At 53.1% G+C, this 25561-nt stretch overlaps 1 protein-coding gene across 3 annotated transcripts in view; it reads left to right on the top strand.

Moving 5' to 3' along the window:
* Positions 1–25561, top strand: part of RASGEF1A (RasGEF domain family member 1A) — a 120493-nt gene that overhangs the window by 79726 nt on the left and 15206 nt on the right. The window contains exon 1 of one of the 3 annotated variants that reach the window (XM_027091855.1): positions 1444–1672. The exons of 1 other annotated variant lie outside the window; for it this stretch is intronic. In XM_027091855.1, the coding sequence (XP_026947656.1) occupies positions 1655–1672 (18 nt within the window). In that variant the 5' untranslated portion in view covers positions 1444–1654. Of the gene's footprint in view, positions 1–1443; positions 1673–25561 lie in introns of those variants that run through there. One more of the 3 variants, XM_027091857.1, reaches the window with a different exon arrangement.

Below are 25561 nucleotides of genomic sequence, written 5' to 3'. Positions count from 1 at the left end.
GGGAAGAGTGGCCAGGCGGGCTCAGGACCAAGGGCCCAGGCTGGTCCCGGTTCCACAAGTCCCCTGCAGAGGCCAGTGTTAGCTTTGCATCCTCTGACTGGCCTGAAATGAGATGCAGAAGCAGCAGGGGGAGACGGACAGTGTGGAAGCTTGGGGGGCTGATGTGCCAGCAGTCTGCAGCCCTGGCCATTTCTGCTAATGTTGCCCCCCTCTTCCCGACTGCCCGCCCACAGGAGCAGGTGCTGGAGCAGTGAGACCTGGGTTCCAGTCTTAGTAGAGAAAGTGGGGGGGGGCAGACCTCCAAGAGAAGGACGGCTGTCTCCAAACTCCTGCATTCTCTTGGAGGAGGCTGGTGAATGGACTCAGCACAGCCCCTAGTTCCTCAAGACGGAAATAGCTGTCCAGCAGGACTCAGCCTCAGGGCCAATCTTGCTACTGGTGAGAGAACAGGCAAAGGAGAACGGGTAGCTGGGAAGAGAGATGGCTGTCTCACGGGCTGCTGGGGGCCGGCGTCCTGGGACTTGCCTGGACACTGACAGCATCACCTCTCCCCATCCCAGCCCCAGAGCTTGTTCCTGAGCTCTTCCAGATCCCACCCCCTCCCTCTCCCCACTCAGCCTCTGGGCCCTCCGGTTCTAGATCTCCCAGAGAGGGCGCTCTTCCCTCAGTCCACCTTTTCCTTTCAGATTCTCAGAGCCCGCGTTGGGGGCAACGCAGGAACGCGGGGGAGGGGAAGATCCGTCACCGGACAGGATTCTTTCTGAGCGCCGGGGCTTCTGGGGGCGAGAGGACGCCTCGCTGTGCCATGTGCCAGGTCCGACCCACGCTGTGTCTTAGAGTAGTCCTCCCACAAAAGCAGCTGCCGTGTCCCCTGTGTTCACTCAAGGAAACGGAAGGACAGAGAGTTCCGTGGGACGCTCGAGGCCAGAGCTGTGTGGAGTGAGAGCCCCGTGAGGGGAGGCATTCAAGCCAGACGCTGGCCAAGCACCTGCCGTAGCTCTGTAGTGGACCTCTACGATGAGGTGAGGTCGGGGAGGGGGAAGAGAGGCTCGAGGGAGGATATGGGGGCGCACGGGGCTCTCCGTTAGCTGGATCTCACCAGGACGACCGCTCCTACCGCGCGCTAAGCACCGACCCACACGGCCCCCCTTCGCAAGCCCACCCGGCGCACCCAGCACCGACACTCTGCCATGGCCTCCGTCCTGACGCCACGGCCCGCTCCGCCTGCACTCCCAGCGCCCCCAAATCCAGCGCCAGGCCTGTGTGCCCTGCCCACGCCGCGCCCCTCCCGGCGCCCCAACCCCTGCACCTTCGCCACCGCTCTCCAAGCAGCGCCCCGCCCCTCCGGTCCTTTCCCCGCCCCCTGCGCCACGCCCCCCTCGAACTCCACTATGCCCCAGACCGCCCCTGGCCCTGCCTCGAGGTCCCTCGGCCCCACCCTGTCGCTCGCTACCCCTTGACCCCTCACCTCCGCCCCATCCAGAATCCTAGCGTTCCCGGCCCTGGTCGGGCCCCGCCTCCCGGGAGGAGGCGGGCGTGGGGTAGTCCGCGGGCGGGGCGGAGGGTTGGAGCTGCAGTGGCGCGCGGGGAGAGAAGCGGCCGCACGCGGGACGCCCGGGGCGCCGGGAGACAGCGCTGGGAGCAGGCAGCCAGGATGTTTCTGGAGCCCCAGGTAGGGCTGCGGCGCGTGGCAGGTGCGGGGCGGCGGGTCGCGGAGGCGGTGACGTGGACGAGCTCTCAGGGCAACCCCTTGGTTGCAGTCGGACTGCGGGGTCAGGGGTTCCTGCGCCGCCGAGCTCGGGAAGCAGTCCTGACCTCCGGACAAGGAGTGTGGCCATCCTGAGAACATCTTTGGCCAGGCCCGGAGGAAGCCTGCCCTTGGGAACCACTCTCTCTGTGGGTCCCCACTGGGACACCAGCTGTCAGGTGGGCTGCGCCCAGGGCTTAGAACGGATGGGCAGCCCAGGCTGCTACCTGGCACGGCCTGCGGACGCCGGTGATAATCTGTGGCCGCGTGGCACCTGCACACCTGGTAGGGACCCATGTGGGGTGGACAGGGCCGGAGAGGCAGGAGACAGCAGCCCCAGTGACAGGGTCGGCAGGAGGGTGGCTGCCCTGGGACTGGCACAGGCAGGCTTATAAGCGCCAAGACGACAGTGGATCCTTTTCTGGACTTGAACACAGAACCACCTGTTTGCCCTGGAGGAGGTGCCGGGAGAGGAGGTCTGTGATGAGGTGGGCACGTGGGAGGTGTGTATGTGTGATGTGTGGGCGAGAGTGAGAGTATGTGAAGATGTGGGCATGTTTATATATGGAGTGTGTGTGAGAGAGAGGGAGAGGCAGGGCAGGCAGGACTGTGCCTGTGTGGGCCCACAGACACCTGTGTATTTCAGGAAAGTGAGGCCCAGCCTGGGGCTTCCAGGGGTGTGGACCCCAAGGTGAGGGCCAGCTTCCTTTCTACAGGAAGGGAGGCTGAGAACCTGTCCTGGAATTAATCCAGAGCATGAGGCAGTGTTGCATTTCCATGGCTCAAACCCTTCCTTTGAGGCAATCAGGCAATGTGATTCAGGTGCCGCCGTTCTAAGCCCTCAGCCTGGAGCTGACCGGCGTAGACCTCAGGCTCAGTGCAGGTGGGGCACAGAAGGGGGCCACAGCTGGGCTGACTGGGCCTGGCTGTGCCCAAGAAGCAGGATTCATTTAGTCCTTCATTCTTTCACTTATTCAGTGCACATTTATTGAGCACCTGCTGTGTGCAGGCACCATGGATTCAGCAGGGAACCAGAGACACCACAGTCCCTGTCCTCATGGCTCACCTTTTAGCAAGAGAGACAGGGAAGAAGAAAAGCACAATCAAGAAATGGAATATGGAATGTTACATGGTGCTAAGTGCTAAAGGAAAAAGTAAAGCAGGAAAGAGGAATAGAACATATCAAGGGTGCATATCAAGGGCAGGGTAGTTTAGGTTATCAGCGGTAACCAAACAACCCCCAAAGCCAGGAGCTTATAACAACACCTTGTAATTTTCACTTATCAGCGAGTTTTTCATGGTTTCACTTATCAGCGAGTTTTTCAAGGCCTGCTCCAAGCCTTCCTCACTCAAGGACCTGGGCTGACAGGTCCCATGGCAGAGGGGGAGAGAGGCCCTTGCACTAACCTTTCATCGCCCCAGTTCAGAGTGCCACACGTCACTTCTACTCACTGCTCTTGAGCCAGATGAGTCACAGGGCCCCACTCAGTCTCGCTAGGACCAGTAATGACAATTCTGCTCAGCCTGGCGAGCAGGGGTCCAACACGTTTGGTGCCCAGTGCACTGACCACCAGTGTGGGGCAGCTGTTGTGTCTTGGGTGGGGCAGTCAGGGGAGGCCTCAGCCTGAGGACCTGCTGGAGGAGAGGGAAGGAGATACGTGGCAGTGGGAGCAGAGGAGCACAGCAGGAAGAGGTCAGGCAAGGCTTTGAAGAGGACCAGACTGGAGGCCGGTGTCAGGAGCAGAGCTGGCAAGCGTAAGCGCAGGGGCCCAGGGGCTCAGACCAGGGAGGTGGCAGCGGAGGAGGAGAGAAGGGCCGATTTACTCTGAAGGTAAAGCAGGTGGCCTTGCTGACAGTGGAGCTGTGGTGTAGAGATGGAGAGGAGACAGCCGACTCCAGGAAGGAGAGGCGGGAAAGAATGCAGGTGGAGCGGGGGGCGGGGGGTCGAGGAGGAGGTGGGACTGGTTGACACCTCGGGGCGATGTCTCCTGGCACTGGCTGGGTGTATGGAGTTAGGGGAGGGTCTGGCCTGGGATGCTAATATGGAGCCCCAGCTTGCTCCATCCTGCAAGCCCTTGCTGCCTCCTGGCCACGCCGCCTACACCTGTACCTGCTGGCTCAGGACAGCCTGGTCCAGGCACCACGCCCTCATCTTGCTGGGCCTGCCTGCTGCTGGGGTTGGAGGAGGCAAGGTGAGGTGGGGGGCCACAGCATCTTGTGTCGACCTGGCTGCTGTCCCCGTCGAGGTTCAGGAGCACTGGGGGCAGTACCACCTGTAGGTCACGTACCCACCAAGCACAGGGACCACAGTGGTGCAGGGGCTGTGCGAGCTAGGCCATCTGGGAGAGCTGCTTGGGGATGGGGAGTCACACACTGGCTTTGGGATGGGTAGGGTTTGACTTGAGAGACGGAGCTGAGGTACCTGTGGAAGCTGCCTGCACCCTCCACAGCGCTGGGCTCCTTGGCCCTCACCCTCTGGGGAGCTGCTGTTGAGTGACCAGAAGAGGGCTGGTCTGTCAGGACTGTGGTGTCACAGTCCTGACAAACAATCCTGATAAAAACAGGTCAGCCAGGAGACCTGTTTTATCTCCCTGCTCTTCCTTCTCCTAACCCACTGGAAACCCCCTGCTCATCCTTGGAAGCCCACCTCCAAATCACCTCCTCCAGGATGCCCTCCTTGACTTCTCCCTACAGAGATAGTCCCTCCACCCTTGTGCCCCCTCAACACCCAGCCAGCACAGACCTCTAATCCCGAGTCTCTCATACTGCACTGCGGTGTTACTTCTACCCCTAGTGGCACACACTGAGCTCCATGGGTTCTTCCATTTCTAAGTGTGCAGCACAGATCAGTAGGACCTCAGGGATGTTTGTTGACTGAATAAGTGAGGGAAGGGAGAAACAGACACGAGGGCTGGAATGGCCCACGGAGACTGCCTAGTTCTGCTTCCATGTGTTACATGTGGGGAAGCTGAGGCCCACTGGTGCTGTGGCTTGCCTAAGTTCAGCCAGGGTGTCAGGGGTCACAGCTGGCCCCCTGCCCAGGATGTCCACTATGCCAGGTTCTTTGCTGGCTGGAGTCCTGTGGGTTCCAGGACAAGGGGAGCCCAGAGCCCAGACAGATTGGAGGGCCCTGGGTGATCGGTCATGTGGACAGTGGCCCCGGGGTCTCCAGAGGAAAGCAGCCAGGGACCTCCACTGTGGTTCTTTGCTTCTCACCCCCTGGAGCCCTGCAGCCCCCAAGCGTTCTGGCCCTGTGGCCTCATGGTCGCCGGCCAGCCGGTGGGGTTTCTCTGGCAAACCCACTGCCCTGTGTCTCAGCCTCCAGTGGAAGAACCCCACCCTCACTGTCCCGCTCACACCGGCCTGCCTGGCTGGGGCCAAGCCCACGGCATTTCCCAAAGGTCAGTGTCGCTGCCGCACGAGCCGCCCCCTGTGGCGATTGTGAGTCAGAGGACTTGGAGCCAGCTCTCGCGTCTCCTTTAACCCTCACGAGGTGGCTGTTCCAGTGACACAAGAGGAAGCTGAGGCTCTGAGGCGTAAGGCAGCGCCATGAGCAGAGCAGGAAGAGGCGACATTCATTCTGGGGCTGGCCGACCCCAGAGCCTGGCCACCCTGCGCGCACCAGGGCCCCGTGCAACCTCCTTAGAAGAGGGGTGGCAGGCCCCTAGAGGGGCCCAGCCTGGAGGGCAGAATGCTGCGGTGTCAGGGGTGTGTGGCCAGTAAGGGGGCTGTGGGCTGGGTGGCTGACCTGGGTGGCAGGGCAGGCCCACTGGGAGCAACACGTCCCTGCCCAGAGGCTGGGAGACCTGCAGAGCTGGGAGGTCCCAGGGCACGCACGCACGCACGCACGCATGCACGCAGGCACTGGCTCACACACACCCTCCTCCCTTCTGCCTCTGGGGTGAAAGCACGCACTCCACACGGACTGAGTCAGGATGTCTTTGGGGATGGGAATACCTGTCTCCAGGCGAGGTTGATAGGTAAGACAGCGATCTTTAAAAAATGTATGTTAGGTAATTGGTAATTAAACTCTCAGTATTTTGAACAGATTTTTCAGTTGGGCTCCCTGGAAAACCCAGGAATGAGTTTAATTCATTTCTAATGTATCTTGTTAACATTTTCTTATCTTAGTGTGTTTTCTGAAAGGTACAAAGCAACTTTATTTTTTTATTTATTTTTTAACATCTTTATTGGAGTATAATTGCTTTACAATGGTGTGTTAGTTTCTGCTTTACAACAAATTGAATCAGCTACACATATACATACGTCCCCACACCTCTAGCAGTTGTCCTTGGCTTGATCTTCATGTTAATGAGGAGGCCTCTAATGTTTTACTGTTAAGTCTGAAATTGGCTCTAAATTTCAAATACATAATCTTCATCATGAAGTACATTTCATTCCTACATTAATTGCCGAGAGTGTACACCAAGAATGGATATCATATGAGGCTTTCCTGTATATAGCAGAATCATCAAATTCCTTTCCTCCTTGGACCTATTAATGTGTTGACTTATTAGCTTTTCTGAGCTAAATCATCCTGTTTCTGGAATAAATCCCACTGGGTCAGGCTCGATTGTGCTTGGAAATGCTGCTGGGTTCATTCTGCCGATATGTTGCTTGGGGTATTTTTCCTCTATCTTCATAGGTAAGAATTTATACCTACTTTTCTATTAGGGGAGATATTTGTCACGTTTATAAATCAGGGTTATGTTAGCTTCATAAAATGAATAGGAAAGGTTTTCAGTATGAATTGTGTAGTTGAAATAGTTTAACTATCATATAAAATTATCTTACTCTTCAAGGGTTGAAGTCATTCATTTTGGAGACGGGCTCAGCCGGGGCTTTTACTTTCTCTGAGGTTTAGCTGGCTGTCAGCTTACTTAATTTGTACTCTGGTTATTGGTCTTCTTTGCGTTCTAAGCATTTCTAGTCTATCTCGGTTATTCATATTTTCTAGGTAATATCCTAGTTCAAAATGCTTTCAGACCTTTTAGCACAGATTTACATCATCTATTCGTTTAAAGTTTCTTCTCCACATCTGTGGTTAGAGTCTCTTTCTCATTCCTCTGTTTTTGCATTTCTCCCTCTCTTCATTCCTTTCCTCCCTCCCAGTCTCGATCCTTCCCTCCCTCTTTCCCTGTCTGCCAGCTTCCTTCCTTTCTTCCATCCTTTTGTTGATTAGAATTGCCAGACGTTTATCTTTTTAATTTGTGTTTCCCAAAGAAAATCAGCTCTTGAATGTAATCAGCCAGTTCTACTGTCTTTCCTTCCTTCAATCCACTAATTTATCTTTTAGTAATTCCTTCCTCTAGTTTGCTTTGCTGTATGTCTGTTTTGTTGAGAAGCTCTTTTTAGCTTTTTAAATCAAGTGCTTAGTTTGTTTTCATTTCCTCCTGTTTATTTAAAATATATTGAAGTCCATGAATTTTTCTCTGAGTACAGCTTTGGCCATGTCGAATTTCATGAGGAGATTTCTTACAAGGGTTATTTTTCTGATGTGTCTGTAATTGGAGTTTTGATTGCTACTTGAACACAAACATGATTTAGGGAAGTTTTTTAATCAAGTGGGTGAATTTTTTGGGTTCATCATTTGTTTATTAATATCCAGCTGTGTTTATTAATATCTAGACACATCATTCTGTCCCCTGTACATTTCTGTTTGGGTACTCCATCAGGGTTTCATTGGTGATATGATGTATGAACAATGTGGATGAGTACTCTCGGATAGAAGAATGTGCCGTGCTGTCTTTAGGCCATGGGATTTCACGCATTTTTCTCTTTATGTTTCCATTCCCACGTCTTGAGAGAATGCCCTGCAGTATTTTCATTCCTTTCTACCACTCGTCTCTTTGGGTCTGAACCACGTGTCAGGAATTGTAGAAAGTTCTAGTTGTCATCCTGCCTGTCTCTGGTCCACAAAGAGGAGCTCCCTGCTCTGTGCTTGGGCACCGGCCCCATTTCCTGGGCACAGCGGGGCAGGCGTGTTCTTGGCAGTTTGCCTTGCTCTTTCAACTCTTGGCAGAAAGAACCAGCCTGCAGGCAGGAGCCGTGGGCTGTTCCTGGCTCTGCCCTGCCAGACAGTGTGGCCTCAGGCTGTCCTTCGCCTCCTGGGCTGCACCTCATCTGGACAATGGTCAATAATGCCTCGGAGGGCCCTGTGGGGATGTGTAGGCAGCCCAGTAGGTGGAAACCCCCTGAGTGTCACTCATTGGCAGTGAGGCTGCTGAGCTGTTTCAGGGAGGGTTTGGATCGGGCTGTCCAGCAAGGGGCCCCGTGCGGGCACGTACACAGCTGGCCCTTGGACCCTGCCCTGCTCCCCACGATGCTGCGCTCACTGGCCTCACCTTGCACAGTGCCAGCAGGTGGCTCCTTCTGGGCCAGGCCTTGCCCATCTCGTGGGGGCCCTGGCCGGCTCCACCTGCCTTCGCCTCGCACCTGCCCTTCCTTCTCCTGAGCCTGCGCTGATGGTCCTGGGTTTCCTATCAGATCGTGGTGGTTACATACCAGGGTTCAAATCCCAGCTCCCCTACTTTGGAGCTGTAAGGCCTAAGGCTGATGACTTAAACCCTTGGGGCTTTGTTCCTTGTCTGGAAAATGGGGTGACAGCTGCCTTGCCAGCAGTGTGTGCAGGGCGGTGTGCGGGGAAGTGCACTGCCCTGGGGAGGGATGCAGGCAGCTGTGCAGCTGGTATTCCTGGGGGCTGGGCTAGACACCTGGTTACCAGCCGCCAGGGCCAGGGGACATAGGGCATGTGGCAGGAAAGCTGCTTGTGTACAGAGAACGTGCGCAGGGAGCGGGAGATGTTTCTGCTGGAGGGTCAAGACGCACGTCCTGGTCCTGTTTCTATCCAGGCCCAGCAGGGAGCTGGGTGCCTGCTGCCCTCCACCAGCAGGTTAGCGTACAGAAGTCTCCAGCTCCTGCAGTGCAGCGGGATCCCAGGGCTGCCACTCCGGGTGTCTGCCAGGAGGATGACAATTCAAGCGAAGGAAATTTATTTTTATTTGTTTTTAAACACAAAGGAAAATCGTTGCTCAGCCTAATTAGATGTCATTTAAAAATAAAAGGACTATACGTTCTTTTTTCTGTACCCTGGCACCCCCCCGACGCAGCCTGGCGGGTGGAGTAGAGGCTGCTACTCACTCCTGGAAAGGCTTGAGCGTGGCTCGGACCCCGCCCCCCTCCCTCCCTAGGGGCCCAGCCTCCCTGCCTCCGAAGGACCCTGAGCTCTGACGCAGTCCCCCGTTATCCTGCTCGTTCACAGCCACGCCCTGCCGCTCCTTGGGGTCCTGACTGGCTCCTGTGGCCGGAGCAGCGGGAGCCTGGGTCAGATGCTGCCGCCTGGAACCTGGGGTTCTGCTCGGGGGGGAGCTCTGGCTGCCCCAGATTCTGCTTAGCACACTTACGAGCAGCAGCCTTAAGTGGATGCCCCATACAGGAAGGGGATCCCAGAGGTGCAGTTCCAGTTGAGGTGGGGGTCTGCGCTCTGCCTTGCAGCCCGCCCTCCTCCGTGGCACCTTGCTGGAACCCCCAGAAATGACAGGAGTGCCTCCCCAGGTTATGTCAGTTTCCACACGGAGTCTGAGCGTCACCTGGCCGTGTGCAGGAGCGCAGGGCGACCCCTGTGGAATCTGAGGCCGGGGTGGGGGTGGGGTGGGTGGGCGGAAGGGGAGGCCCCGGGCACCCTTGCCCTGCCCTGAGGGCCCTGAGTGGGAGGCCGGCTTGCCAGCAGCCCACCCTGTGGGGAGAAGGCAGGGATTCTCTGAAATCCTACCTGCTCCTCCTCGGGCCTCTCAAGGCTCAATAATGGGATGGTTATTGGTGGACAATGCCATTTTGTCCCTTGAGCAGCCACCAGAAGAAGCTGACTGGACAGAAAGGCAGAACAGAAGGAGGAGAAAACCCCAACGCGGCAGAATCTGTATTTAGGAGTGTGAGGAGGAGATGGCAAGATTCGTGTAGTCGATTCAAATAGGATTTGGTAATAGGAAGGAATTCAGAAGGAAAAAAAAAATGAATCATGCATCTGTAACAAAGCTTTAATTGTTCAGCGTCTCTTGGAGGCCGGGCCTTTGTGGAGAAGGCGCCGAAGTGCTGCGTGGCTCTGGCTCCCATGCCAGCCACCTCCTGGCTGGAGCCCGGCCTGCAGCCCTCCACCGGGGCCGGGCCTGCCCTGGTGGCCCCAAGGGTGCACGAAGGTAAATGTGGCTCTTCCTCCCGGCACTTGCGAGTACGGTTTCTTGAAGCTTGGTTTATGTGAAAAACGTCACCCCTCGCCCTCCTGCCCCCGAGGCCCATCAGGCTGGGAGGATGGGAGCTGCAGGGTGCTCCCGCGGCCCCGCCTGCAAGGATGGGGCCGGCCGTGCCCTCAGGAGGACTTCTTCCCTGCTGGCAAGGCCACAGGAGTACAGGGGTGAGGACTAAGGAGGGCATGTCACCCCTACCACTCCCCACCCCAGGCAGAGCAGCCACCTCTAAGGCAGAGCCAGTTCTTCTATTTAAAAAAATTTTTTAGAAAACTTTTGGCCGCGCTGCAAGGCTTGCGGGATCTTAGTTCCCCAGCCAGGGATCGAACCTGCGCCCTCGGCAGTGAAAGTAGAGTCCTAACCACTGGGATGCCAGGGAAGTCCCCAGAGCCAGTTCTGAGCGCCACCTGCCGGGACAGGGCAGTGCAGCCGGGCCAGTGGATCTGTGTGCCTGGACAGAGGAGTCAGCTTCTCCCCACTTTCTTCCTGGCCGCAGCAGGGCCCCGTGGCTGCCCAGGCTGCGGAGAGGGCCTCAGAGGCGGGATCAGGAGAGGGGCAGTACCAGCTGCCATAACTGTGTCTAGGAAGGCGGTGGGTAACCTGGAGGACAGGTATCCCAAGTGCCTGTCAGTGTCCTGCAGTTCTGACTCCACCGAAACCAGCAGGTACTAAGCATGTCTGGAGCATGGTGGCCTCCGGCCGTGCTCACTGCTGCCTGTGAAGTTGCTGCCGTAGCCATTTTCAGAGAGGGCTCTGGGTCCCAGCTCATGGGGTGGCCGGGCCTCCGCCCAGCCGTGTGCAGCCAGATCTTCAGCATGTGGTCCCAGCAGATAGGACCAGGGCTTCTGGAGCTTAGGAGACACACATTTCAGCTCAAAGTTAGGAAGCTCTGAAAGCTGGGGTTTGGGGAGGAGAAGAAGGGCCCCCAGGAGGGAGCTTTCTGACTTAGGAGTGTCTGGGTTCGGGCTGGCAGCTGCTCTCCCGACCCTCTTCTCCTCTTCCAGAGCACTGCTCTCCTTCTAATCCCTAATATCACATTCTCATCCGTGTGGTCATCACGCCTGACAGCCACAGCCTGCGCCGGGGGTCTCAGTGGGGACAGAGACCCTGTTTCCTTTACTGGCAGATCTCCAGTGTGTAGGCAGGTCCTTGGTGCCATTTGTGAATGAATGAATGAATGAATGATTGGTTAGTCTGTCGGTCGAAGAGTAAGGGCTCTGTGGAACACCCCACCTCCTACCCCACCCCAGTGCAAATGACATCAGAGAACCAGACAGTTAGCCCTAGAAGGGTGATTGGGTCCATTGTGCAGACGGGGCAGGAGGCCTGGCCTCAGCTGCCCGAGGTCCCCAGCCGAGCTGAGTTCCAGTGTTACTGGCCCTGGTTCAAGCAGCCAGCATGGGTCTCTCCCTAACTGTGGCCTCTGAGAGCTGATGGGGCTCCTGCCTGGCTCCCATCAGCTCTGGATTTTTCTGGTACTGCGATGAAACCAGAGACAGCCCCCTGAATGCACTCATTCTGAAATCTCGGCCAAAGGCTGCCCTCCTGGTTAAGTGGCCCACCAGGGTGTGGGCCAGGGCTGGCACCCAGCTCCCCCCAGGAGCACTTTCTCTCTCTCTCCTCCAGCCAACAGAGGGGAGACTGGCAAGATGTGTAATTTTCAGTTGCTAATTGTGATGCCCTGCAGCTTGCTGAGCTAAAAATAGTCTCCATTTTGTTGAGTGGGTTAAAAAATAGAAGTCCATGTGCTGCCTCCCAAAGAAGCACCACTTGCAAAGCCTGGCAGAGGCAGGGGGCTGACTCGTGCCCCTCCTCCACCTCCCAGCAGATCCCTGGGGGCTCATGCAAGATGGGCCCTCAGGGCCATTTTTGTCCCAGTTTTCCAGGAAGCTGGGATGCTTAACTTGGCGTCCATGGATGAGCTTCTGGGAGCCCGTCAATCCCTGAAATCATATGCAGAGTGCCGTGGGAATGGGCACTTATCCATGTGCCCAGGGCGAGGGCCTCAGCCTTCATTTGATGCTCGGAAGGTTATACCCCGGCCAAGCACAATGATGAGGAGAAATGACAGTCCCCAGAAGGAGCAGGGCAGTGGGGCAGGCAGGCCTGGACAGACCTACTCACCACTGCCTGCCTAAGCAGCCTAGTGCAAGTCGTGGGCACTTGGCATCCTCATCTAAGAAATGGGCATCTCCACACCGCCCCCTGTGGGTTGGAGGGATTGCGTTGAGATGAGATATGTAAAGCCCAGCACATGGCTGGGCTCCCAACTCCTGATGATAAACGTTGAAAGTACCAAAGGTTAGGCAAAGAAAGCTTCTCCCTGCTTCTCCATTTCTTAGAAATTTCCAGAATTGCAGTCCAAGATTGGAAGGGATCCTGAATTCTGACTGTGCCCTGGGAACCTGCCCCAGACAGCTCCTCCCTTTCAGAGTTGAGTGGGGGGCCTGACACTGCTCCCGTCCAGCTGTGTAGCAGGCTGTCCCCTCCCTGGGCTGCTGTCCCCATTCTCAGCTGGGGCCGAGCTGGCTGTGTCTGAGGCTGCCCTGGGGGGGGCGCAGTGAATGCTCGTTGAGCACTGCCACCCCTTTCACAGGATGTGCCCCGAGGGCAGAGGTGGTGTTGGGAGCAGGTAGCTGGGCATCAGAGGCCAGGAGGCCTGCGGAGCCCGGAGAGCCCACGGGTGGGGTCCCTCCCAAGTGGCTCATGAAGGATGAGGTCCCTGCCCCACCTGTAGCCCCAAGTCCCTTCCTGCCGTCCCCTCCCAGCCCGCCTTCCTGCCCAGAGCTGGGGCATTGAACCGGAGGCCCCCGGGCCCTGCTTCTGGGCAGGGACCTTCCCCCTCAAGGGCCAGGAGGCAAGAGATGAGGCAGGAGCAGCCCCCGGGCATGGGAACACCTCCAGGAAGCTGTGCAGCGCTGCCCCGGACAGTTGTGAGCACGGACAAACCTGCACACAGATGCTGCAGTAATTGGATGTTTTTCTCGAGTCAGTGTCACGTGCATTCCTTACCCAAGTATGTTTAAGTAAATTGTTTGTGACAGCCTCCGCTGTGGGAACCTTTTACGAGACCATTGGGCAGTGTCAGGCCTCCCCAGGGCTTGTTGACCCTCTCAGTACAGGAAGCAGGAAAAGCACTTGGGAAAGGCCTGTACCCAGGCCTGGACGAGTGTGTGAGTGGAGGACATGAAGATACATGACGGTGTAGCCATGGATGCATCCGGGTGCACACGGTGGGCTCTGGCTGTCGTAGTGAGTCCAGCAGCCCTGGCTCAGCACCATCTGGGCCACTGTCACAGCTGCGGCTCCCAGGGGTCCAGGGGGCTCCTGTGTGATGAGAGTGGAGTGCAGGGTCTCTGAAGGCCGTCTTGGGCACAGCTGGAGTTTGTGAGTGGAAGGACTGTGCCCCAGGTCACAAAAGCCGTACACACATGCCTGTGTGTGTGGCCGCCCCTCCTGGCGGGTGTCCGGCTTTTGCACGCGTGTAGCCAGGAACAGATACTCTCCTCCCGATTTTGCTGCCTGCAGGCTCCCCTTCGCTAGGGCCGCGTTAGAAAGCACTGCAGCAGTGAGCGGCACCCAGATCTCTAGCCAAAGTCTCTTGAAGAGGGACTTCCCTGGCGGTCCAGTGGTTAAGACTCCGCGCTTCCACTTCCGGGGGTGCGGGTTCGATTCCTGATGGGGAACTAAGATCCCACAAGCTGTGTGGTGTGGCCGAGTCTCTTGAAGAGGCTGCAGAAGGGAATTTCATTCATAATCTTCTGTGGCAAGTTCCTAAAAACCCTCTTTTCCCATCTTTGCCGGCATCTCTCACAGCAGTGGGGCTGCCTAAGATCTCCTCTTACTTCCCCACTGTGCTTCCCTCTCCTCCTGGGCCCTCAGTCCAGCAGCTTCCATGTCCTTGATGCTTTGGAGCGGTGTGTTCCTTAGAAGGTGTGCGCATGTGTCTGTGTGTCTGTGTGCGCTGTGGGCGCTCTGTGTGCAGGGCAGCTGCACGTACTCAGAAGCTAAAGGTTTTCACCGAGTGCCTCAACGGGGCCTCCACCCTGAGTTGTGTGGACGCAGAGCTCCGGGCTGTACCCGCAGGAAGGAATCCCATGTTCATGCAGGCCTTGGCCGGGCTGAGCGGAACCCAGAGGACGCTGGTTACTTTCGGAACTACGACACGCCGGGTGTGTGAGCACTTGTTCTGTGCTGAAGCCACCCTCCTTGCCTTCTCCCCGCCTATATCCCCACACCCAGGCCGGGAAGTCTGGGGACCAGTGTCTTGTTTGACAAACAGCTGGGGCTCATAGCGATGGAGTAACTTGCCCCAAACCAACAGCTGGAGAAGGCCTGGGCCGGGGACTGGGTGTGTGGGCGCCTAAGCTCAGGCCCTCGGGGCACTTGGGAGCCTTCAGCTGCGCCTCATCTCGACATGGGCGGGGCTGTGGCAGCGAGAAGAATGGCTGCCCTTCTCTGAGCCCAGCCTCCCTAGAGATGGAGGCAAAGCTAACGTGCCACCACTTTACGGGGGAGCTGGTCCCAGGGAAGCAGGAGGGAGGGAGGGAGAGCAAGTAGATAGTGGGGATGGGAAGCTTTTTTGCCTCATTAATCCGAGTTTGCCCCAGGGTGTTACCCGACCTCCCCCACCCCCACCCCCGGACGCCTGGGTTGTACGCACGCGCAGGCACGCACGCACGCACGGGCTGGGGTGGAGCCACAGGGTCTCGCACCTGAGCAGAGCCCACAGCCCGCGCGGGAGGCCAGTGGCCAGCGGATGGCTGTGAGGCCCTAGGTCAGAGGCCGTGGGTCGGAAGCGGCGGCAGCCCGTGCTGGGCCACTAGGGTTCCATCGAGGCAAGGCACAGAGGCAGGAGGCACAGAACAGCACTGCTCTTGCTCCCAGGGGCATGTTTTCTCATCGAACCCTCATCGCAACCCTGCGAGGGAGGAGGGGCAAGAACCTCTACGCCCACTTTACAGCGGAGCAAATGGAGGCTCAGAGCAGCTCAGAGGCTTCCCCATCGTCGTCGAGACGGTGTCTCCTGACTCCAGCCTGGACTCTGTCGCCAGGTCCGAGACGCAGGCCTGAAACCACAGGAAAGGACTCGGCAGGTGTGCACGTGAGGGTCACGGGTGAGGGTGCAGACAGGGAGCGCTGAAGGAATGGAGTTTCAGGAGGCGGGGGGCTGGGCTGGACCGTGGTGTAGGGGTAGCTGCAGCTGTATCACGCTCTGGGCGGCAGCAGGAGTTAGTCGGATGGAGTGCCTCGGCCGAGCCTAGGGGTGCCGGGACAGCCTGTGTCAGGCAGAGTGGTGGCGGGAGCCCTGGGAGGGGCGGCAAGAGGGAGAGGGCAACAGTGCAGACACAAGAAACTCGTACGCCTCCTTGCTTCGCCCACCTGGCCCGCCTGACCCACGGCCAGTCCGCTGGACACCCCTGGTGGCGGCTCATCCAGACAGGCAGCAAAGGGTCCCTCAGGCTCAGCCTTTGCCCGGCCAGTCTTCCCTGCCCACCCCCGACCGCCACCGTGCCACTCTGCCTGTGCAGGGGCAGTGGCTGTAGCCTTCTCGCCTGGGACCCCGGCACCCTTTGAGGCTTGGCCATGGGGACCCTGGGCCCACATGCAGGGAGGACCCTCTTCCTCCATGGTGCCCCCAGAGAGCCAAGTAAACCCAGGGAAGAGACGGGCAAGCGCTGACACTGAATTCAGAGCCAGCTCTCTCCCGAGCTGGCAGGAGCGCTCCTTTCCCCCCTGCGCCTGGGATGCCCTCACGCCCACCGGGGCCTGCGCGTGAGGTGGGAAAGGTGGAAAACTGGCAGGGCCTGGCTTCTAGGAGCCGGTGAATCGCTTTCACCCGCCCGGCTGTGAGTCGACTGCATCTATAATTAGAAGGTGTTGGCCTTCCTCCTGTGGGAACAGAGGCACAGCTGTAAGGAATCAGAGGAGGCAGGCTGGGTGCAAGTCCGTCCCCCACTGCCCCGTAAAGGGCTTCTGCCTTGTCCAGACCAGCGCCAGCTGACTCGGGGCAGAGGTGCGGGTCCTTGGGGGCTCCATCCTCGGGCTCACCCCAGCCCCATCTTCCCCCTCCCTCGGGCTGGCTTCTGGAGGCTTCCAGAGCTGTCCACCGATGTCTGAGTCTGCAGCCTCAAAGTGGGTCTGGTTGCAGCCAGGAGCAGCCGAGGCAGGAGAGAGGCTCCCTGTGCTTCCTGCTCCCATTTTCACCTGGAAAGCCGTGGAAAACGCCAGTGCCCAAGCTGTACCCCCAGCCAGTTAGAATTGTGGCGGTGGGAGCTGGGCACAGTGGATTTTTAAACTCCCCAGGTGATTCTGTTGTGCAGCCACAGCCAGAGGCACTGACCTAGGTGAGGCTGTTCTCATCACCTGGAGGATGAAACTCTCCAAGGGATAAGCACGTCCAGGGAAGGTGAGGACGTGACCCAGCAGGCCTGGGCTCGGACTCGAGGTCCTGCATTTCAGTGATCGACCAGGTGATGGCACTGCTGGTTGGGCCCCAGGAGGAGCAGCGAAGCTTTATATAGGAGAGGATCTGAAACTCCAGATTAGGCTGAGTTCTGACTCGGGGGAAGGTGCGCTGGCGCTGCCGACAAGTTCCTGGTGTTGCTGATGCACTGCATTTGCTTTAGGGCGTCCCCGCAGGCTCTGGCTCCCTAGGAACCTTGGGGCCTGTGTGTCTGGAATGGCCTGTGCGGGGCTCTGAGCAGGCACACCTGTGGGAGTCAGCACCTCAGTGGGGAGGTGCTACCATGTCTAGTGTGCAGTGCTTTACCCAAGTGAGCGCATTCATTCCTCCCAGCAAACCTCTGAAGTAGTGCTCCCTGTGCCCATTTTACAGATGAGGAAATTATGGCTCCAAGAGGTTGAGGATCCTGATAAAGCCACAAGTAGCTGAGCCAGGGTCAAACTCAGGCCTGCCTGACCGCCTTTGCTTCCATCCTGGCCCTGCTGCCATCTCCGCGATCTTGAACTTTCTTCTGTGTCTTCTTCCAACGTCTCCAAGCCTTCATCATCGTCACCTACTGAAGGTTTATCGTAAAACTTGTCAGTGGAAGCTCTGAAGCCCTCATTGCATCCCCTTCCTCTGATTATCTGCTTTGTGACCTGGGGCAGTTGCTTGGCCTCTCTGTGCCTTGTCATCTGCAGCGTGCAGAGAGTAACGGTGTCTCTCGTGGGGTTATTGTGAGGATTAATGAGATGATTCAGCTCTAGCATTACTGTCACTGCTGGCACGTGAAGTACTTAAGAGTCTTAGCTCCTGTATTTCATTTTTTAAAACAATTTTTATTGGAGTATAGTTGATTTACCATGTTGTGTTAGTTTCAGGTATACAGCAAAGTGAATCAGTTATACATATATCTACTCTTTTTTAGATTCTTTCCCTATATAGGTCATTACAGAGTAGTGAGTAGAGTTCCCTGTGCCATACAGTGGGTCCTTATTAGTTATCTTTTTTTTTTTTTTTGCGGTACGCGGGCCTCTCACTGTTGTGGCCTCTCCCATTGCGGAGCACAGGCTCCGGACGCGCAGGCTCAGCGGCCATGGCTCACGGGCCCAGCCGCTCCGTGGCATGTGGGATCTTCCTGGACCGGGGCACGAACCCGTGTCCCCTGCATCGGCAGGCAGACTCTCAACCACTGCGCCACCAGGGAAGCCCAGTTATCTATTTTATATATAGCAGTCTGTATGCGTCAATCCGTCTCCCAGTTTATCCCTCCCCCATCCCCCACCAATAACCATAAGTTTGTTTTCTACATCTGTGACTCGATTTCTGTTTTGTAAGTAAGTTCATTTGTACCATTTTTTAAGATTCCACATGTTAGCAATATATTTGTCTTTCTCTGGCTGACTTCACTCAGTATGCCAATCTCTAGGTCCATCCATGTTGCTGCAAATGGCATTATTTTGTTCTTTTTTATGGCTGAGTAATATTCCATTGTGTATATGTACCATATCTTCTTTATCCACTCCTCTGTTGATGGACATTTAGGTTGCTTCCATGTCTTGGCTCTTGTAAGTAGTGCTGCAATGAACATTGGGGTACATGTATCTTTCTGAATTATGGTTTTCTCCAGATATATGCCGAGGAGTGAGATTGCTAGATCATATGGTAATTCTACATTTAGTTTTTTAAGGAATCTCCATACTGTTCTCCATAGGGCTGTACCAATTTACATTCGCACCAACAGTGCAGGAGGGTTCCCTTTTCTTCACACCCTATCAAGCATTTATTGTTTGTAGATTTTTTGATGATGGCTATTCTGACCAGTGAGAAGTGATACTTCATTTTTGTTTTGATCTCTATTTCTCTAATAATTACTGATATTGAGCATCTTTTCATGTGCTTTTTGGCCATCTGTATGTCTTCTTTGGAGAAATGTCTATTTAGATCTTCCACCCATTTTTTGATTGGGTTGTTCGATATTGAGCTGCATGAGCTGTTTGTATACTTTGGAGATTAATCCCTTGTTGGTTGCTTTGTTTGCAGATATTTTCTCCCGTTCTGTGGTTTGTCTTTTCATTTTGTCTATGGTTTCCTTTGCTGTGCAAAGGCTTTTAAGTTTAATTAGGTCCCATTTATTTATTTTTGTTTTTATTTTCATTACTCTAGGAGGTGGATCCAAAAAGATCTTGCTGCGATTTATGTCAGAGAGTCTTACATTTAGGTGTTTAATCCATTTTGAGATTGTTTTTGTGTTTTGTGTTAGAGAATGTTATAATTTCATTTGTTTACATGTACTATCCAGTTCTCCCAGCACCACTTACTGAAGAGACTGTCTTTTCTCCATTGTATATTTTTGCCTCCTTTGTCATAGATTAGTTGACCATAGGTGTGTGGGTTTATCTCTGGACTTTCTATCCTGTTCCATTGATCTTTATTTCTGTTTTGATTACTGTAGCTTTGTACTATAGTTGGAAGTCAGGGAGCCTAATTCGTCCAGCTCCGTTTTTCTTTCTCAGGATTGCTTTGGCTATTCAGGGTCTTTTGTGTTTCCATACAAATTGTGAAATTTTTTGTTCTAATTCTGTGAAAAATGCCATTGGTAATTTGATAGGGATTGTATTGCATCTGTAAATTGTTTTGGGTAGTATAGTCATTTTCACAATATTGATTCTTCCAATCCAAGAACGTGGTATATATCTCTCCATCTGTTTGTCATCTTTGATTTCTTTCATGAGCGTCTTATAGTTTTCTGAGTACAGGTCTTTTGCCTCCTTAGGTAGGTTTATTCCTAGATATTTTATTCTTTTTGATGTCATGGTAAATAGGATTGTTTCCTTAATACCTCTTTCTGATCTTTCATTGTTAGTGTATAGGAATGCAAGAGATTTCTGTGTATCAATTTTGCCTCCTGCAACTTTACCAAATTCATTGATGAGCTCTAGTAGTTTTCTGGTAGCGTCTTTAGGATTTTCTATGTATAGTATCATGTCATCTGCAAACAGTGACAGTTTTACTTCTTTTCCAATTTGGATTCCTTTTATTTCTTTTTCTTCTCTGATTGCCATGGCTAGAACTTCCAAAACTATGTTGAATAAAAGTGGTGGGAGTGGACATCCTTGTTTTTTTTCCTGATCTTAGAGGAGATGCTTTCAGTTTTTCACTGTTGAGAATGATGTTAGCTGTGGGTTTGTCATATATGGCCTTTATTATGTTGAGGTAGGTTCCCTCTATATACACTTTCTGGAGAGCTTTTATGATAAATGGGGGTTGAGTTTTGTCAAAAGCTTTCTCTGCATCTATTGAGATGATCAGATGGTTTTTATCCTTCAATTTGTTAATATGGTGTATCACATTGATTGATTTGCATATATTGAAGAATTCTTGCATCCCTGGGATAAATCCCACTTGATCATAGTGTATGATCCTTTTAATGTGTTGTTGGATTCTGTTTGCTAGTATTTTGTTGAAGATTTTTGCTTCTATGTTCATCAGTGACATTGGCCTGTAATTTTCTTTTCTTGTGCTATCTTTGTCTGGTTTTGGTATCAGGGTGATAGTAGCCTCGTAGAAGGAGCATGGGAGTGTTCCTTCCTCTGCAGTTTTTTGGAAGAGTTTCAGAAGGATAGGTATTAACTCTTCTGTAAATGTTTGATAGAATTCACCTGTGAAGCCATCTGGTCCTGGACTTTGTTTGATGTAAGTTTTTAAATCACTTTTTCAATTTTAGTACTTGTGATTGGTCTGTTCATATTTTCTATTTCTTCCTGGTTCGGTCTTGGAAGGTTGTACCTTTCTAAAAATTTGTCCATATTTTCTAGGTTGTCCATTTTATTGGCATAGAGTTGCTCATAGTAGTCTCTTTTGATCCTTTGTATTTCTGTTGTGTCCGTTGTAACTTCTCTTTTTCATTTCTAATTTTATTGATTTGAGCCCTCTCCCTTCTTTTCTTGATGAGTCTGGCTAAAGGTTTATCCATTTGTTTATCTTTTCACAGAACCAGCTTTTAGTTTCATTGATATTTTCCGTTGTTTTCTTCATCTCTATTCATTTATTTCTGCTCTGATCTTTATGATTTCTTTCCTTCTACTAACTTTGGGTTTTGCTTGTTCTTCTTTCTCTAGTTGCTTTAGGTGTAAGGTTAGGTTGTTTATTTGAGAATTTTCTTGTTTCCTGAGGTAAGATTGTATTGCTATAAACTTCCCTGTTAGAACTGCTTTTGGCGTGTCCCATAGCTTTTGGATCATTGTGTTTTTGTTGTCATTTGTCTCTAGGTATTATTTGATTTCCTCTTTGATTTCTTCAGTGATCCATTGGTTGTTCAGTAACATATTGTTTAGCCTCCATGTGTTTGTTTTTTCCCTGTAATTTATTTCTAATCTCATAGTGTTGTGGTCATATCATACTTGATGTGATTTCAGTTTTCTTAGATTTACCAAGGCTTGATTTGTGGCCCAAGATGTAATCTATCCTGGAGGATGTTCCATGTGCACTTGAGAAGAAAGTTTATTCTGCTGCTTTTGGATGGAATGCCCTGTAAATATCGATTCAATCCGTCTGGTCTAATATGTCATTTAAGGCTTATATTTCCTTATTATTTTCTGTTTGGATGATCTGTCCATTGGTGTAAGTGGGGTGTGAACGTCCCCCACTATTACTGTGTTACTGTTGATCTCCCCTTTTATGGCTGTTAGCATTTGCCTTATGTATTGAGGTGCTCCTATGTTGGGTGCATATATATTTACAACTTATATCTTCTTCTTGGATTGATCCTTTGATCATTGTGTAGTGTCCTTCCTTGTCTCTTGTAACAGTCTTTATTTTAAAGTCTATTTTGTCTGATAATTGTATTTATACTCCAGTTTTCTTTTGATTTCCAGTTGCATGGAATATCTTTATCCATCCCCTCACCTTCGGTCTGTATGTGTCCCTAGGTCTGAAGTGGGTCTCTTGTAGACAGCATATATATGGGTCTTGTTTTTGTATCTATTCACCTAGTGTTTTTTGATTGGAGCGTTTAATCCATTTACATTTAAGGTGATTATCGATATGTATGTTCCTATTGCCATTTTCTTGTTTTGGATTTGTTTTTGTAGGTCTTTTTTCTTCCCTTCCTCTTTTTTTCTTCTCTCTTGTGATTTGATGACTATCTTTAGTGCTGTGTTTGGTTGCTTTTTCTTTTTTGTGTGTGTATCTATTGTAGTTTTTTGGTTTGCATTTCCTGCCTAGAGAACTTCCTTTAGCATTTGTTGTAAAGCTGTTTGGTGGCACCGAATTCTCTTAAATTTTGCTTGTCTGTAAAGCTTTCTATTTTTCTGTCGCATCTGAATGAGAGCCCTCCTGGATAGAGTATTCTTGGTTGTAGGTTTTTCCCCTTTCATCACTTTAAATATATCATGCCATTCCCTTCTGTCCTGCAGAGTTTCTGCTGAAAAATCAACTGATAACCTTATGGGGATTCCCTTGTATGTTGTTTGTTGCTTTTCCCTTGTTGCTTTTAATATTTTTTCTTTGTATTTAGTTTTTGTCAGTTTGATTAATATGTGTTTCGGCCTCCTCTTTGGTTGTATCCTGGATGGGACTCTCTGCACCCCCTGGGCTTGGGTGACTTCTTTCCTTTCCCGTGTTAGGGAAGTTTTAGGGTATAATCTCTTCAAATAGAAGAGATTTCTATTTGAAATCTGTTTGCAATCTCCTCGGGCCCTTTCTCTTTCTCTTCTTCTGGGATCCATCTAATGCAAATGTTGGTGTGTTTGATGTTGTCCCAGAGGTCTCTGAGACTGTTCTCATTTCTTTTTTCTTTTTCTAACGTTCATTTATTTATTTGGCTGCACCAGGTCTTAGTTGTGGCATGTAGGATCTTCAATGCTGCATGTAGGATCTTTAGTTGCAGCATGTGGGATCTTTAGTTGTGGCATGTGGGATTTTTTAGTTGTGGCATGTGGGATCTTTAGTTGTGGGATGTGGGATCTTTTTTTAAAAAATTAATTATTTATTTGGCTGTGTTGGGTCTTCGTTGCTGCACGCGGGCTTTCTCTAGTTCCAGCAAGCAGGGGCTACTCTTCGTTGTGGTACATGGGCTTCTCATTGTGGTGGCCTCTCTAGTTGTGGAGCACGGGCTCTAGGCGCATGGGCTTCAGTAGTTGTGGCACACAGGCTCAGTATTTGTGGCTCATGGGCTCTAGAGCACAGGCTCAGTAGTTGTGGCACACGGGCTTAGTTGCTCCGTGGCATGTGGGATCTTCCTGGACCAGGGCTCGAACCCATGTCCCCTGCATTGGCAGGTGGATTCTTAACCACTGCGCCACCAGGGAAGTCCTGCATGTGGGATCTTCAGTTGCAGCATTTGGGATCTTTAGTTGCAGCATGCGGTATCTTTTTTAGTTGCAGCATGTGAGATCTTTAGTTGCAGCATGCGGGCTCTTAGTTGCGGCATGCACGTGGGATGTAGTTCCCCGACCAGGGATTGGACCCAGGCCCCTGCATTGGGAGCGTGGAGTCTTAACCACTGGACCATGAGGGAAGTCCCTGACTGTCCTGATTTCTTTTCATTCTTTTTTCTTTTCCATGGCAGTGATTTCCACCACTCTGTCTTCCAACTCACTTATCCGTTCTTCTGCCTCCGTTATTCTGGTATTGATTCCTTCTTGTGTATTTTTCACTTCAGTTATTGTGGTGTTTATCTCTTTTTGTTTATTGTTGTTCTTTAAATCTTCTCTTTGTTAAACATTTCTTGTATCTTCTCGGTCTGTGCCTCCATTCCTTTTCCAAGGTTTTGGATCATTTTTACTATCGTTATTTTGAATTATTTTTCAGGTAGATTGCCTGTCTCCTCTTCATTTAGTTGTCCTTGTGGGTTTTCTATCTTGTTCCTTCATCTGCATCATATTTCTCTGTTGTCTCATTTTGTCTAACTTTCTGTGTTTGCGGTCTCCTTTCCACAGGCTGCAGGATCACAGTTCCTCTTGCTTCTGGTGTCTGCCCCCTGGTGGGTGAGGTTGGTCCAGGGGCTTATGCAGGCTTCCTGGTGGGAGGGACTGGTGACTGCCCTCTGGTGGGTGGAGCTGGGTCTTGTCCCTCTGGTGGGCAGGGCTGTGCCAAGGGGTGTGTTTTGAGGTGGCTGTGAGCTCAGTAGGACTTTAGGCAGCCTGTCTGCTGATGGGTGGGGCTGTGTTCCTATGTGCTGGTTGTTTGGCCTGAGGCATCCCAGCACTGGATCCTGCAGGCTGTTGGGTGGGGCCAGGTCTTGCTGCCAACAGAGGGACCTCCGGGAGAGCTCACGCTGATCAGTATTCCTTGGGGAATATTGATCCTTCCCCCCACAAGTGTCCTTGTCCCCCACAGTGATCTACAGCCAACCCCTGCCTCCCCAGGAGACCCTCCAAGATCCCTAGGTAGGTCTAGCCCAGGTTCCTAGGGAGGTACTGCTTTGTGCTGGGTCCCAGTGCACTCTTGTATGCACCCTCCCAGAGTGTTTCCCCCAGCCCTGTGGAGCTCCTGCTCTCAAGCCCCGCTGACCTTCAGGGCTGAGTGCTCTGGGGGTTCTTCCTCCCAATGCCAGACCCTCAGACTGTCTCGAAGGGCTATTTTTACGTCCCTATATAGCCTGTGTGATTTTAATATTTTTTAGTGCAAGGGCTGTTTTTCGTGTGGGTGTCTGCCACCTCTTTCCTCAGTGTATGTTGGCCGTTATCCCCTTTATAGGAGGTTTGACTGGTGGTGTGACCAGAGCCTGCACTGGGTATTGAGCAGGGCCTCCCCTTTGGTCTGTGGTTGTCACCGCCCTGTCAGGGGCGGAGTCTGCTTCCTGGTTGTTGTTGTAGAGGCCCCCAGATCTGTTTTGTTTCTGATCTGCGGTGCAAGGTAGGCAGGATTGGAGCAGTCCCACTGGGAGAGAAGCCCCTGAGTATTCCTCCTCTGGAGATGTTCACCTGTGAGCTGCTCTGTTGTGTCACCTTTCACCTGTTGTGCGGGCTCACAGATTACACTGTTGCTGGTACTGCTTTCAGCTCCACCTTAACCGTGGGTATGTTGGCAGTTGGCCCTGGTGTCTCTCAGGTATTGTTTTCCCCAGGCCACCAGCATAGATCCACTGAAGTCATGTCCCAGGACTGCAGTAATCATGCATCTGACCCCTCTGTGGGCGCTATGGGGGCAGGTCAGACTCTGGCCTGGCCCAACCCCTGTGTGTATGTGCCCACAAAGTCCACCGCTGCTCAAACTAGACCCATCTCAGTGGTGGGAGCACTCATTGTCTGTTTGGATGTTCTGCAGCTCTGAGTTTACAAAACCGGTCACAGGGGTGTAAATCTGCTTCACACAGCCGCGAGGAGAGATTTCAGCTCTTCTTCCTTTGTTGCATGGCCCCGGGGCTCAGCTGTGACTTCAGCCCCACCTCTGCATGTGGGTCACCCACCAGTGTCTGCTCCTGAGGCTGCCCCGGAGCACAGGTGCCCTCCCAGGCGGGAGGGGGCAGAGGCTGCGAGTGACTGGGACACACGGGCCTACTCTAGCGGGAGCCCCTCCTAATAGCTACTGTATTTCTGACTATGCTTGCTCTTGCTGTGTGTTCCCTCCCAAGACAGGAGCCCAAATTTCCTGTGTGCTCTGCTCTGAGTGGCCCTTCCTTGAGAAAGGGTCCAGTTGGGGGTGATGGACACATAGGTGTGTGGCCAGAAGCCTCAGTCCCTGCTCTGGGACAGGAGAGGAGGACCCCACGTGCAAGAGCAGAAGGGACCACAGAGTGGGGTGGGGTGGCCAGTAGAGATGCCAAGCAGAGGTCTTAACGGGTAGTCCTGCCATCATCCCCATTTGACAGCTGAGGAAATCGAGGTTGGTTAGACTTGTCTAGGAACAAGGAGCTGGCTCATTGCAGGGCTGGGATTTGAACCCAAGGGGGCTCTAAATTCCTGTCCAGGAAGACCCACTTGGGGAACCTGTCTCCTCCCACTTGGCACTGAGCCTGGAGACCCTCCCCAAGGTGCTCATGGCCTGGCGGGGGTGGGCTCTGCTAGGGACTGGGTGGGAAAGGAAGGGCCTCTGTGTGTGGGGGGGTCCCCAGGATCCACAGGGCTCAGTGCACAGAGGAGCAGGGAGAGACGTGGTCAGAGAGACCTGGCCCCAGGCAGA

This window comes from Aethalodelphis obliquidens, unplaced genomic scaffold, assembly GCF_003676395.1.
Source record: "Aethalodelphis obliquidens isolate GAN/ISIS:26980383/991018 unplaced genomic scaffold, ASM367639v1 scaffold73, whole genome shotgun sequence".
Taxonomy (NCBI): Eukaryota; Metazoa; Chordata; class Mammalia; order Artiodactyla; family Delphinidae; genus Aethalodelphis; species Aethalodelphis obliquidens.
The sequence above is the reverse complement of the archived record's forward strand: the minus strand, read 5'-3'. Positions and strand labels throughout refer to the sequence as shown.